Source organism: Taudactylus pleione, unplaced genomic scaffold, assembly GCF_031769625.1.
Source record: "Taudactylus pleione unplaced genomic scaffold, aTauple2 ptg000571l, whole genome shotgun sequence".
NCBI classification, from domain to species: Eukaryota; Metazoa; Chordata; class Amphibia; order Anura; family Myobatrachidae; genus Taudactylus; species Taudactylus pleione.
In genome coordinates, this window is record NW_028284973.1 from 7,725,659 (window position 1) to 7,741,001 (window position 15,343).

The 15,343-nt window shown below is 44.2% G+C and overlaps 1 protein-coding gene across 4 annotated transcripts in view; it reads left to right on the forward strand.

The window, feature by feature from the left end:
* The window catches only part of ATAD2 (ATPase family AAA domain containing 2), a 46,859-nt gene that overhangs the window by 16,511 nt on the left and 15,005 nt on the right, over positions 1-15,343 (forward strand). For all 4 annotated transcript variants that reach the window (XM_088453113.1, XM_088453114.1, XM_088453115.1 and 1 more), the window contains exons 12-24: positions 4,206-4,380; positions 4,479-4,567; positions 5,022-5,181; positions 6,744-6,834; positions 6,939-7,253; positions 7,502-7,637; positions 9,920-10,106; positions 10,366-10,551; positions 10,700-10,835; positions 10,935-11,131; positions 11,447-11,606; positions 11,790-11,912; positions 14,353-14,496. In XM_088453113.1, coding sequence (XP_088309239.1) covers positions 4,206-4,380; positions 4,479-4,567; positions 5,022-5,181; positions 6,744-6,834; positions 6,939-7,253; positions 7,502-7,637; positions 9,920-10,106; positions 10,366-10,551; positions 10,700-10,835; positions 10,935-11,131; positions 11,447-11,606; positions 11,790-11,912; positions 14,353-14,496 — 2,099 coding nt within the window. The remainder of the gene's footprint in view (positions 1-4,205; positions 4,381-4,478; positions 4,568-5,021; positions 5,182-6,743; positions 6,835-6,938; positions 7,254-7,501; positions 7,638-9,919; positions 10,107-10,365; positions 10,552-10,699; positions 10,836-10,934; positions 11,132-11,446; positions 11,607-11,789; positions 11,913-14,352; positions 14,497-15,343) is intronic.

Genomic DNA, 15,343 nt, shown 5'->3' on the forward strand with positions numbered 1-15,343 from the left:
TCAGAGGAGGATTCCAGTTAGAAGGTATCCTCGCAAGGGGAGGAGATTTTAGACTATGGTTTCTTCTTTTACAGAGGTGGATTTTACAGCTTCACCGTTGGTAGAACTTTTAACGGGCATTCGCCAGGTGTTACGTATTTCTAATGCAGGTTCCCAGGAGTCTCTGGAAACCTCACACGCGGGAGGAAGCGGAAACAACCGATTACTTTTCCTACTTCACACCTGGAGGACTTACACCTGCAGTATGGAAGCATCCAGACCCTAAGTTCCAGATCTCTCGACACATGCTTTCTTTGTACCCACTGCCTGCGACAGATCGAAAAAAGTGGGAAACTTCTCCATTAGTGGATCCTTCTATTTCTCACCTTTTCAAGAAGACAACTTTTACGTTTCCGCGGGCCTCCTCCCTAAAACATGGCTCGGAGCTAAACCTGGAAAATGCCTTGAAATCTATTTTATGTAGTAGCTGTGGCCTCTGAGACCAGTTGTGACCTTCACTTGGGTAAACAAGGCAGTTGAGAGTTGGGCGGAATTGCTTTTGGACGTTTGCGTTCCGGTACCCCTAGGATGGATATTCTGCTACTGGTCGACCTCATTATAGAGCCTGCCTTTTTACCTTGGAGAGGCTGCTATAACTGCACATCTAGTCTGTGGTGGATGTTTTCATTTCTCATGTTCGCCTGGAGACTCATTTCTCAAGGATGGATTGTAAACTTCAAGAAGTACAATCTAGTTCCATCTCAGCAATTGCTCTTTTTGTAAATGGCATTCGACACTTATGGAGCGTACACACGGTCAGATTTGTCAGATTTGTCAGATGAACGACTGAACGATTAAACGATTTGGACGATTTGACCAAAGTTTTGAACGATTTGAACGATTGAACGATTTTTGACTGCATTAAAATGAATGGAATCGTCCAAGTCTGACTGCAAACCCATCAGATGTCAGATATCGTTATCTGACAAACGGGAACGCGCATCGTTGATCGTCCATCGTTCAGGCATGTCAGATATGAACGATTTTCCATCAGATATGAACGACTGAACGATTTTTAAATCGTTATCGTCCATATCTGAAGAAAAAATCTGATCGTGTGTATGCACCATAATCAGGATATTTCTTCCTACGGACAAAATTCAAACCATTCAATCCCTTGTGAGGCTGGTTCATGGGGATGGACAGTCTCTGTTCATTTGTGCATTAGTCTCTTGGGTAAACTAGTCTCTGCTTTCTAAGTGGTTTAGTTCAGCCTTTTTCATTTCTGGGTGTTTATATTCGACCTCCTCTCAAAGTGGGATGGCGCTTTCCTTCATCTGGCCAGGTTAATCCATCTTTTCCCTCTGACACAACTCTCTCTCCTTTGGTGGTTGCACTCCATGCATCTTCAGGTAAGGCGACCATTCATAATTTGTAACTGGACGTTGGTCACCATGGACGTCAGCCTCAGGCTGGGGGGCCAGTGGTCCTTCAACATCAATTCCAGGGGCTTTGGTCCACAACTGAGGCTTTTCTGCCAGTCAATGTCCTGTAACTTCGAGCCATTTTCAATGCTCTGATGGCGACCCAGCCTCTCCTTTTGGGTATCCGATGAAGTTCAAGTCTGACAACTCGTGTTCACTCTAGCCCCGGCGGCAGGCAGGGTGCCGGAGCTAAAGAAGGCACTGCTGCGCGCGCACCTGAAAATGGGGTGTGTCTATAATACGTGTCACCCTTTTCGTTACTCTTGGGGGCGGGCCGGCGTTTACAGACACGCCAGGCAGCCTCCAAGTGCTTCTGACAGGGAGAATAGATCCCGGGCGCAAGCGCCCGGCGTCTCTTCACCGGCGGTGACCGCGTCACCGCACATTTCCCCAACCTCAGGCTGTGAGGGCAGGGAGCTTTTTGCCCTTCTGAAGGAGGGCAGGGTGCTTTTTGCTCTCCATAAGGAGGGCAGGGCACCGCGCCCCGCTAATATAGCCTAGCGGTAATGCTAGACAACGCCACAGCCGTGGCACACATAATTCAGCAAAGGGGCCATGAAGGGAGGTGGTTTGCATCCTGAAGTGCTCTGACCATAGAAGCAGTCTTCAGAGTTGAAAATGTGGAATCGAACTACCTAGGCCAGAGATTACGGGAGCTTTGGCTTGGCTCTCCATACCGTGGACTTTTCTGCAGGTGTACTCTGAGGTCTGCTTTGGACACTGGGTTCTTCCTGCTGCCACAACACCCTCCCACCCGTGAGGCCTGCGCCGCCCATTCTGTTGTGTGTTTTGGTTTTGCTGGAACTTAAAAATAGTCACCACAACAAAAAACAGCCATGTGCGTGGTGGTGCTTGTTTCCCCAAACCCTTTTTTTTTCTTTTTTTTTCTATCCCTATTATTCTTCTGTTGCCTCTGGGCATGGTTAACTAAAACTGAGGTCAGGTGGGGTATAGAGGGGGAGGAGCCAAGCCCAGCAAATCTTCAAGATTTAAAGTGCCAGGCACCATACACCACTCACTATTGCCCAACATAAGCCAGTGTCCCCCATGGACTCTGATAAAGGGATTTTACTGGTAAGTACAAAAGTCTTGTTTTTTCATTCATCAAGTTGGGTATCATTGCACCATAGGGGTATAGAGCCTCCATTAGGGCTTTGGCACTTTTTTAAACTTTACGATCCGCTCTCCTCCATATTCCAGGAAACTCTATAATCATTTTAATTTCTTTGATCCCTTACAAGATCCTAAACACCCTTTTATGCTTTAGTCCTCCTGTTTTTGAAGTTAATTGCTTTTTATATTGAATGGGGCTGTATTAAGGTTGCCACTAGGAAAGGCCAATCCCGGGCCCATTTTTTTCAATCCCCGGGATTCTGGATTAAAAAGAAATACCTGGGATTGGCCTCATTCTAAAAGTCTCCCGCCTAGCCTTCAGTTACTTACCGGGCAGCGTGCAGGGCTCCCGGATTTCAATAACCTCTCAGGAGATGGGTGGAACCCTCTAACCGGCGAGGCGTGACCTCTGTCCTCGGTTCTCGCTGCGCATTGCAAGCCAGGTGAACGAGGAGCCGGCAGCGTCTGAGCTCTCAGCGCTGTCCGGCATGTAAAAAAAAAAAAGCTGTTTATGGCCGCTTCTAATCTCTGGATTCGATCCCGGCCCCTTTTAGGCCAAAATCTCGGGATCCCGCCGATCCCGGGATTGGCCTCCCTAGTTGCCACCTCATCCCTTTTTTAATAAGGGACACGTATGAGTTTCATATATTCTGTGCCTGGCCGACTTCAAAGGGTGTATTCAATTAGCCGCAGGATTTACTCCCACGTGGCTAATTACCACGCCGGTGGTATTAAATAAGCGGGATTTTTCCGCACGCGAGTCCCCGCAGTCGTACTGAACCTGGCAGCTCATGGAATTTGCGAGGTAAAGTTCGCACAAAAAACAAAATTTCGGTTCACATGCGGGGAGAAAAAAACCATTGGATCAGCAGTCTACGCGGAACTGGTGGGTTTCCATGCCCGAATAGAGATTTTTCGGCACTGGAAAAAGGTTAGTTAATTGAAACTCCTATCCCCGCGCCACAGGGATTTTTGCTGGTAATTAGTCTAATCACAGGGTGAACCCCGCAGCTATTGAATACCCCTCAAAGTCTCCACTTCACCTGATTTTAATCGGCCACAGAAGCTGTGTAATTCAGGTGTCCCTCATTGAAGGGCTCATCTGGCAACCCGAGTCTGTATCATCTCTCTTGGTTTGTTCTACGTGCTTGGTTTGAAAGTGAGCAGAGGTCACATCACAGTGGTGATAGAGTACAGGGAGGAGCTTAAACTCCTCCAGATTTTAAGTGCTAAGATTGTAATGGGGAGCTCTAAATCCCCCATGGTGCCGTGGATTCAGAAATAAGGATGTAATGTAAGTATGGCAATGTCTTTTATTGCTGTAGAATACTGAGCATTTTGTGTCAGCTACACACACCGCCCAAGCATCATATGCAACGAAACGCATTTCACACTTTGCCCCCTTACCCACAGTGTCAGTCATGCGTTTACTAGTGTTTAGAATACTTAAAGTGTGTGAACTGTGAGGGGATGGAACCTTTTAGACCGGGGATGGAACCTTTTAGTCCTTATGACCCAATAGCAGCTTGTACTGGAGGTCCGGAGAGCTTGAGTGATGTGTAACATTTGTCTGTGACCGAACGATGTTGTATAGCTTTATGGGTTTGTTTGTGATTGTTTTGATGACAGAGGCTGTTTGTTCTATGGCCCTCCTGGTACCGGTAAGACCTTGGTTGCCCGAGCCTTGGCTAACGAGTGCAGAGTGGGTGACAGAAGAGTTGCTTTCTTCATGAGGAAAGGAGCCGACTGCTTGAGTAAATGGGTTGGAGAGTCTGAGCGGCAGCTGAGGCTGCTCTTTGATCAGGTAATGACTTGCTCTACTGAAACTAAAATTTATGTTGTAGATATGTATACAACTTTTTTTTTTTTTTCCCCCCCCAATAATAAAATCTTTTTGATTAGGCTTATCAAATGCGTCCTTCAATTATCTTTTTTGATGAGATTGATGGCTTGGCACCTGTCCGATCCAGCAGACAGGACCAAATCCACAGGTAATTTGTGGTGTATTGAACCCTGTTGTTTAGCCCTCCAGCTGTATCTGTCACTAGTCTTGACCCATGTGTAAAGAGCGGATGTGGGGTTGTTTCAGTATTACATCAATGCAACAGGAGTGTTTATAAATGGGGCACTATTATCAGGGAGCCACCATACTAAGAACATTGGTTTGTTTGTAAACCATTTCCACCTACCTGGTTTGAAGGCTTAAGTTTTAGAAGGAAATGGTTTGCTTATAATTAAACGAATGGTAAAAGGTGTTCTTACTAGACATGTACATGCTTTGTCTAGATCTATCAATGCTGCAACCCCACTCCTCTATTTCACTGCTAATTAAGTTTTACTGGCCCAAGTGTTATTTTTTTCCATTTTGTTTGGGGGGGGGGGGAGGGGGGAGAGAGTTTGTCATTCTTATTTACAAAACTTTTGAGTCTATTTTTGTAATCTCAGCTCCATAGTTTCCACATTGCTAGCTCTTATGGATGGATTGGATGCCCGTGGGGAGATTGTTGTCATAGGAGCCACCAATAGACTTGACTCTATTGATCCAGCTCTCAGGCGGCCTGGACGTTTTGACAGAGAATTTCTTTTCAGTTTGCCGGACAGAGACGTAAGTACAGAGCTTAAAAATTGATGCACGCAGAATCTGTCTACAGCCCCAGGTGAGCTCCCTGTCAGCTCGGTATTTTATAGTGTAGAGAGGGGAAACCATATAGGTTCCTTTTGCTAACCCATCTGTGCAGCTGCTACTCTTCCAATGTTACTTGTCCCCATTATTTACAGCTGCGTGGAGTGGGGGCTCACACTATTTTCACTTTCCTCTCTTCAAGCACACTATTCTGTGCAGAGTAAAGGAAGGAGTGCACTGAGATGTGGCGTAAAGCATTTCTGTCTATTCTATTAGATGATTATGAAAATGGCATTCCTGAACGGTTGGTCAAAGACATGGGCAAATTATTCCCCTATGTGCCACCCCACACCAAATATATATTGCCTGCCACTAAGAGGGGTATTCAATATGAAACGTAAACTTCGCTGTCGAAGTTTACGTTTCATATCGGAGATTTTACCTGCGTTAAAGTATCGGGCGTGCGCCCGCTTATCCCCGTATTCAATATGAAATTAACGAAAACGGGAGCCTGCGAAGTTGGATTTGCGTAAAGTTCCGAAGTTTTCCTTAAAAAAATTATAGGACCCCCCTAAAGTAGTAAAAACATGGGGGATCACTATGGGTACCCCCGTTATAGCCTTTAAATGAAAGTTGGGGATTTAAATAGCCGCAGCAGGTGTGTTTTCCCGACATTGAAGATGTGATGCAGAAGAGCACTTAGGTTATTTTTTTAGTTTTTTTAAGTGGTGCCATCAATTTTGGGGTACATGAAAATGGGTACTAGCATATTTTGGTGTCCCTAAAGTAAGTTTTTAAAAATTCTGCATTTGTGCACCTGCCGCTATAATTCTATTCTAGAAAACACCTGCCGCATACTTGCAGAATAGCCCTGAACCTATTTCCCTATTGTTAATCAATTTTTTCCAATTTTTTTTTCTTTTTGTTTTACCCCAATTTTTAAATTCATTTTTTGGGGTGTCCCTATCTTTTTTTAAAACAGTTCTTTTTTAAATGTCATTCCCAGGGGTGCAGGCTATTTTTTTTAAGCCTGCACCCCTAAACCCCAATTCTGCACTTTTTTTCGACACCTATTCAATGGTGAAAAGTTATCCCCGTTTTTTTATCAAAGACTTTTCTAACCTGCGAAAAGTCTTTGAAATTGAATACGGTGTAAAACTGAAACCTGCGATAATGACGTCATAGGTGCGATATTAACGCAAAAACGATGTTATCGCTCCCATATTGAATACCCCTATAAGACTAGTTTTAGGCCTTAAAGCTAAAATGTTTAACTTTGAAGCAGACATGTCTGTGTTAGAGCATCTTCTGCATCTGCAAGAGGCATGGGGGGGGGGTGGGGGAGAGGAGAGAGTTGCTGTAAGTTTTTCACCCAGAAACGGGGTAAGATCTTCAAAACCAAAAACATAATCTCCTCTGTTTTTTGCTCATTACTAAATGATGAACACTTCTGTTTTGCCTTCCTTTTGATTTAATTTTGTATCAAGAGTGGTTGCAATTTTGCATCCCTGTTTTTGTAATGTTTTGTTTGTTTTTATTTCCAGGCAAGATTGGAAATTCTAAAAATACACACACAAGAATGGATTCCAAAGCCGTCGGTAGTGTTTCTCGAGGAACTGGCTGAAAAATGTGTTGGTAAGTATTGTTACATAGGTTTATATCATGGGTGTGTTTTTATGTAGAATTGTAGTGTCATATATTTTGTTCTTTTTTTTTTTTCAACTTTGTTTTGTCTGCAGGTTACTGTGGGGCGGACATAAAATCTGTCTGCGCTGAAGCAGCCCTGTGCGCTGTGCGTAAGCGTTACCCCCAGATTTACACCACAACAGACAAGTTGGTGCTGGATGTGTCTTCTATTAAAATTACTGCTAGAGACTTTATGCTAGCGATGCAGAAAATTGTTCCGGCATCACAGCGGGCCCAGGTCTCTCCCGGACGGGCTCTTTCACCCATAATCAAGCATTTGCTTCAGAACACGCTTAACAGCATTTTGAAGGATTTATGGAAGGTTTTCCCACATGTAGATGAAGGGCTCCAGAAAAAGAGCGAATCGGGTGTGTAGAAACTTTTTGTAACTTAATCCATCTTCATATCCTAAACCACTCTCCATTTCCTTTTCCATGTTAAGTTGCAATAAATGCCTAGAATATGAATCGTTCTTTATCGCATGAAGGTGTGAGGTCTTAGTGATGGAGCCAGCCCATGCTAATTCCCAAGTCAATATCGGTTTTCCATCGAGTCACAAGTTCCCTGCACCATTGTGGATTTTTTCATTTTTTTATTTTTTTTTTCTGATCTTCAGTGTTTTCAAGTAACCTGTTGGATGAAGACTTCCTATATAGCGATGATGAAGGACCCTCCGTGTTCGACAATGGATTCCTCCATAAACTCAATAACAGTAAACAGAAAGAAAGTCGCCCATTTCTTCACCTTAGTGTGTAAGTTGAACTGTGTGTTTTTGTTTTTTTTAATAGGGGTTTAAAAGCTTTCACATGTGCAACAATCTCTTGTGCCGGCAAGCTGCTCTATCTTCCCCTACCCCCCTTCCTCCACGGCACCATCTTCCCAGAGGGATTCAGGAAAATGGTGCAGGTGCGTAGAAGAGCACCTTGCCATAGTCTTTGCTTTCAATGTTTGGCGCCATCTTCCCAACAATAGCACCCCTGTTCCCAAAATCCTTCAGGGGGGTGGAATCGCGGAAGTCCTTAAACACGCAGCTCAGTGTGAACAGATTAAAGATGGAGTCTTTGGAATTGGGGATAAACAGTGTGGAGTAGGTGGAGATCATGGTGTCTGTCTAAATGCAGTGGACAAGAGAATAGCTGCGCCGCGGGCTGCATTACCTCTGGCGCTAGAGAGTAGTGATCACCAGGGAGCTGCGCAGTAGAGTCATCGCGCTGCAGAGGGCAGTAGCGCTGAGTGACTGTGGGATCTGCAGGGGGCATGTCGCAGCTGATGGCCCCCAGCGTTCATTGAAGTCCTGTGAGCTGGGACTTACTGACTGCTGCAGCCAGGAGCATGGCACAGGGATGCAGTGACAGATGCCCGCCCTCCCAACAGCTCACTAGTGGCAGAGGAACGAGTGCTGGGGGAGCGATCCCCCTGCTTGACAGTCAGCACTAAACTGGTTCTGGTGCACTCACTGACTTCATTTTGCACATGTGCCCGGCCCCAGGTGCTCAGGAGGCCTGCTGCTGGATGTGACCATGGAGTCTCGCTTGGGGCACCCATAGAGGATGTCAAGGGGGGGTACCTGGCTGACTGCCTTCCATACACAGGAGGTCAGCTTGAACTGCAACAAGATCACGCACCCAGCTCCCTGCAAGTTCTGGGGTCGTGCAACACTGGGACATCACAGAAGGCCAAGAAGTGGCGGGTTAGGGTACTTGCCTTCAGCTGTCGGGATTTCGACCCGAAAAAAAGACTTCTGTCTTACCTGTTAAGTCCTTTTCTTTGAACTCCATAGGGGGACACAGGGCGCCCACTCTGACGCACTTGACTGGTGGGGTTTGTTCCTCGTTTTCTGTTTTCCCTGTCTCTTCAGGTGTTCTCTGTGTGACTGTCTTTCTGCTCCTTCCCGCTCCTGCCTTGGGCTTGCTAACTTGACTTGCCCGCCTGGGGTGGGGTATAGGGGAGGAGGAGCCTGAGCTGCATATCTCTGAAGAAATTAACTGTTTGGTGCCCAGACTCCACCTGCCACCCTATACCACAGTGTAGTCCCTGTGTCCTCTATGGACTTAACGGGTAAGACCTATACAGTGCATCTGTAAAGATTTTAGTTTTTAATTTGCAAAAATCTCAAAACTATATTTACATGTTGTCATTATGGGGTATTTTGTGTATAATTTTGAGGACAAAAATGAATTTATTCCATTTTGGAATAAGGCTGTAACATAACAAAATGTGGAAAAAGTGAAGCGATGTGAATACTTTCCGGATGCACTGTAAGTCTCCTTTTCTATATTTTGTGGGATTTAAGTCTAATGAACTTCCCTCCCTTTGAAAAAAAATAAAGACCGTGATTCTCGTAGCAATGTGCTGGGCCGAAAGGTCATTTTACATGGATGTTCTCAACCTGGCAGAGTACCTGTCCTGGACTGTTAAGCTAGGGTGCTTTCCTTCACTGGAGTTTAAAGTGGCTGACTTTAACAGCAAAGGGCCTGTCTGAGAGGGTGATACAGACCAGGCTTAGGGCCAGGAACAAGGTTTTCATCTAGAACAAGAAGTGTGCAAGATTTATCTTCTGGTGAGAGATGCAAGGGTTTCCTACTATGTCCTGTAGGTTAGCCGGGGTTTCTGCTATTGTTACAAGGTGGTCTGGATGGGTGTTTGACATGCCATTCTCTGAAGGTGCAGGATTTGTGTCTTCCAGTTGTGTTTCAGAGAAATTTGGCTTAACCAGAAATCTAGATGTTTTCACAGGAAATACAGCACACTCTTGGGTTCACTGTAACAGTGTCCCCTGTGTCTCAAAATGTACTCTGGAATTTTAATATAGGTATAAAAGAAAAAATCCACATCTCAAATGTGTTAAATGGACACTGGTCAAGGTGTTAACGTTGCATGAAATGTGTTTTTTCAAAACGTGGTCTCTCGTCAATTGTATAAATGGGGTAAATTTGATGTAAGGTGTCGCTAGGCCTGTGATTTACAAATATCATGCACAATCCTTACTTATGGTTTTAACATGCTAATGCTACTGTTATTTTCTGTGTTCCAGGAACGCTAATCGCCAGCCGACATCTTACAGACCCAGGCTCTTGCTATCTGGCAGGTCGGGACTAGGTCAGGGCACGCACCTGGCACCAGCAGTCATACATGCTTTGGAAAAGTTCACGGTGTACACGCTAGATTTGGCTGTTCTTTTTGGTGTTAGTGTGACTTCCCCAGAAGAAACCTGTGCACAGGTAAAACTGCTTACCATGCAGTGCTAGAAATCTAAGATGAGATGTTAACTTTTTTTAAATTTCAATCTGAAACTGACTAAGACCCATTGTGTTTTGTATAAGTCTTGTAAGACGTGTAAATGGATTGAGCCCATATGAACAGCTGGGAGGTGCATGCAGGAGCCATTTGAACACCTATCAGTGGATAATATAGATATGCAGGGGACTGCAGTGCCACAAAGTTTATGCGTGACTGATTCTGTAACCTGTCTGTCTGCAGCATTTTCGTGAAGCACAAAGAACTGCTCCAAGCATCCTGTATATTCCACATATTAATTTGTGGTGGGAGACTGTTGGCGACACCCTGAAGGCCACTTTCATCACGCTACTGAAGAACATCCCATCCTTTTCACCAATCCTTCTGCTTGCAACATGTGATGTGGATTATTCTCATCTGCCCTCCGAGGTAATAGAATAACCATGTACTTACTATCTTTAAATGAATCCTTTCTCAGGCTATCTTTATGCACCCTTTATAATTCACATGTTGTGCCTTAGTTGGCCGCTTCCTGTTAGGTAAAAGATAACGTAATGCTGATTTTTTTCCCCTTTAGCTAAAAGAACTTTTCCTTAAGGATTATGGCGAAGTTGTCTGTGTTCAGCTGCCCAGCAAGGAGGACCGGAGGGCGTTCTTCGAGGATCTTATTTTGAACCAAGCTGCCAAGCCTCCCGCTTCAAAAAAGAAGGCAGGTTAGTCCTGTCTGTCTGGTAAACTGGATCTAGAAATCTCTTGGTGCTTTTAAATTTTGGATAGGTTTCCTAAGAATAAATATTTTCTGTGATCCTCAGTTTTGCAGGCACTCGAGGTATTACCGGTCGCTCCTCCTCCCGAGCCGCGTCCACTGACTGCAGAGGAGCTGAAGCGATTGGAAGAGCAGGAAGAGGAGACCTTTCGTGAATTGAGGCTCTTCCTGAGGGATGTCACCCACAGACTTGCCATTGATAAACGCTTTAGAGCATTTACAAAGCCAGTGGACCTGGAAGAGGTAATGTATTTAAAAAAAATTGCCATGTTGCCAGTTTCCAACCTTGGCTATTCAGGTCCAGGTTTTAAAGATCTCTGCTTGAGACCAGATGGTTAAATCAAATTGCCTGTGGTACTAATTCATTTTTTTGTGCTCAAGCATGGATAGCCTTAAACCCTAGACTGAGATTGGAAAACTCCGACCTATGGCATGCTGATGCATATATTCACTTACAGATTTGGGGAAGTTTTTTTTGTTTTATTTTGACTTTTGTCCTTGGAGATCAGCTTACGTGGTTGCAGCTTTCAAGGTTTCAATACTTTTTGTTTTGGACAGGTTCCTGATTATGTGACTGTTATTGCACAGCCAATGGACCTTTCAACTATCCTAAGCAAAATTGATTTGCACAAGTATCAGACCGTGAAAGAATATTTAAGAGATGTTGATCTTATATGCAGTAATGCACTTGAATACAATCCAGACAAAGACCCTGGGGGTGAGTTACCTTATTCCTTGCTGCCAAAATAGCATCGTTAATGTATGGGTGACTTAAACAGATGTCTTGCCTTCTCTTGTAAGTCTGTTACATAACATTACAATGCCTGCCCTGTATCTAAATAGGAAATGTCAGTCTTTTAGCTTTTTTTTTTTTATATTGTTTAAATACTCTCCCCAACAGATCGTTTAATCCGCCATAGAGCGTGCACTCTAAAAGACGCCACTTATGCCATTATTAAACAGGAATTGGACGAGGAGTTTGAGAAACTTTGCGAAGAAATTCAAGAATCGCGCAAGAAGAGAGGTAAGTTACGATCTGTATCCATGCAACTTCTAAATAATACTGGGCCTGATTCAGCAAGGATGGCAGTCGCTAATACGCACGCAATCGGCCGATTGTTGCATTCTGAGTATGCATCGGACTGCGATCGCAGAGGCTACGCAGACCCCCTCGCAAGGTGATTGACTGGAAGCACTGTTTGTGGGTGGTGAAGGGGGTGTCTGCTGAATGTAGGCGTGCCAGTGTGTTCGCAGGCTGTTGCAGGGGCGTGCATAAATTAGGTCTCATAGCGTGTGTGGTTGTTGGCAATTTGAGTAAGGTCAGGGCTTGTGCTGAGGCTGCGATGGTACTCAATTGTACCGATGGTTTCGCTATTCTGCTAAACATTACGGATGTGTGTAAGGTAAAGTGGGCGTCCTTATGTTGTGCGGAGTTTGCTTTGCGATCGCAGTAGATTAGCTTGATGTCGCAGTTGAACTGTGTGCGTATGCAGTATTGCGTTCTGTAGAGAATCAGGCCCACTAAACACGCATGGACAAGTGTCCTCTTGATTATCAAATAACAGGTTTGTTTTATTATACTTCTGGTAATTTCTTTTCTATAAAACCTTTGGGGTACACTGTATCCCTTGGTATATATAGTCTCCTTCATGTTTAAATTAAATATTCTAGTGTTTGAGTTACTTCCTCATACTCCCATCCTTCCTGCCACCCTCCCCCTTCACTGCCTAATAAAGACCTTTTGTGCAGAAACCAATTTAAAGAAACCTATCCGTGAAATAATGTTTCTGGCACTTGCACCCTGGTGATATCTCAAAGTTGCCCCATCGGTGCACTTGATGCCCAAAACTGGCGTCTTTAGCCACAGATATTTTTGACTGTAAACTGAAGTAAAAGTATGTACCGAAAGCCACATGATTACCTAACACAGATGCTCGGTTGAAGCTCCATGCCGTGACACTTGCGGTACGCTCACCGATCTGGTAGAATCAGACTTTCTCGGTTATGTTGCCCACTTGTATTGTTATCTTTGGTTTTCAAGAAAAACAGATTCAACAAAATTGTTCCTCATGACCTGCCAGGAATGGGTTTTCCTACTGCGATATCAGGGTGCCGAATAATGGACATGATTCGTCATGCAATAATTTGTGTTAAATGTAGGACAACCCCTTTTTGTCGGGATCCTGCAGGACCAGAGGGTTCTTGCTATATAGATTTTTCAAGGCCTTAATGAGCTGTGAGGAGATCCCTCTTCCTCTTTAGTGGAGGATGACCTATGGCTTTGTACAAAGAATTGATGAGATACGGGGAAATTTGAACCAGTTTTTAAAGTTATCTTGTAAATGAAATAACTGGAAAGACTGACCGACTGATCTACGTCTTCCCAAAACAGGTTCTCTGTCTCTGAGCATTTCAGAATAATCATGGCTTCAGCATCTACAGTCTCGCTAAACTCCAACTATAAAACTGTCCCTGAGTTTAGCAGGTCCTGTCTCTTTGTGGAGACTCCATAATGGACCTGCTGACAATCTGAAAATGTCCATGTACCACAACCACCTTGGCCGTTCTGGTGCAACATGGACTCGTACCTGTTAACTTTTAGAGAATGCGTAGAAGCATCTCCACGGGAGTAAATGGATAATCCCCTGGTATTTGAGCTACATCTCTCCACCTTATGCTTCAACTGGGGGAGCCCTCACGATAACGTCTGGCTGCCCCCATCTCTCTGCAAACTGCTGGAAGATGTCAGACATTCAGAGTGGATTGAGCACTCTGTGGGGTGCAGGATGTGCCTATTGAGGCGATAGTCCTCAGTGTTACACCCCTGGCATGAAAAATAGCCAGTATTGCCTGAACATTTTATTCTGTCTAAAACATGTTTCTGCTGGTTTCCTCCATTGCAAGGTAGTTTTTTCTGCCTCCCGAATGGTTGATGTATACCACTGGCACTGTGATAATGATGTCTGGCAGAATTCATGTAGAAATTCCCTGGAAGCAGTTACCCTGATTTAGCTTTTGGCTCCACTATTAACTCTATTACATTGGCCGGAAACTTTGCAGTTACCCTGATTTGCTTCTGCTGGGACGACTGCAACGTTAGTAACTGGAATAGTTGTGGTTCAGAAATGGTACTATAATGGTTCTAATGGGCATACACATAGGTGTGTTCTTTCTCATATTTATTCATATCCTCTTTTGGTAACTACTAAAGGAAGAGAGTGATAGAGTGGGAAGGTAAACCCTTTACAATATTTAAACGTCTTTAAGAATCCCCTTAGTCCCAGAGTTCAGTGTTGTCGTCTCCCCCTCCCCGCCCCCATAGCATGAATGAGAAATCGGAATGGCCGGCAATAGATTTTTTCAATATAATGCACTTTGGTCTATGTATTGCCCTTTGTATTTCTAGGTTTTATGGCTGTTTTTTTCTCTATTTAAACTCTAATTACAAATTACTTTTATCAAAGGTTTTTCTGCCGCGAAATATGCCCCATCTTATTACCATGTACTTCCTAAGAGTAACGCTCAGGATGGAAAGAAAACTGACTTGGAGCACGCTGAGAAGCCGGTAGGATCTGCAACACCTGTAGCAGCAAGTACGCCTAGTGCAGGTATGTAATATATATATATGTATAAACAGTACTGTGGGAAAAATGCTGCAAAGTAAGAATGCTTTCAAAATGAGTGTTAATAGTTTACTTTTATGAATTAACAAATGCATAGTGGATGTAGATGCATCTAAATCAAATCAATATTTGGTGTGACCACCCTTTGCCTTCAAAACAGAATCAATTCTTCTAGGTACACTTGCACACAGATTTTGAAGGAACTCTGTAGGGAGGTTGTTCCAAACATCTTGGAGAACTGACCGTAGATCTTCTGTGGATGTAGGCTTGCTTATATCCTTCTGTCTCCATGTAATCCCAGACAGACTCTATGTTGAGATCAGGGCTCTGTGGGGGCCATATCATCACTTCCAGGACTCCTTGGGGTATATTTACTAAAGTGAGGATGTTTTTTCGAAGTGGAGATGTTGCCCATATTTAAATGTTAAGTAGAATCTGATTCGTTGCTATAGGCAACATCTCCACGTCTAAAATCTCTCACTTTAGTAAATATACTCTTCTTTACGCTGAAGATGGCTCTTAATGACATTGGCCAATCAGACTCCTCCCTGATGGTATTGCATGATGGCGAAGTACCTATCTGTATTTCTCAGCATTGAGGACACCATTATTCCTGACCAAATTCCTAACTCCATTTGCTGAAATGCAGCCCCAAACTTGCAAAGAACCTCCACCATGCTTCACTGCTGCCTGCAGACACTCATTGTTGTACCGCTCTCCAGCCCTTCGTGAACAAACGGCCCTCTGTTACAGCCAAATATTTCAAAAATTTGACTCCTCAGTCCAGAGCACTTGCTGACATTTTTCTGCACCCCAGTTCCTTTGTTTTTGT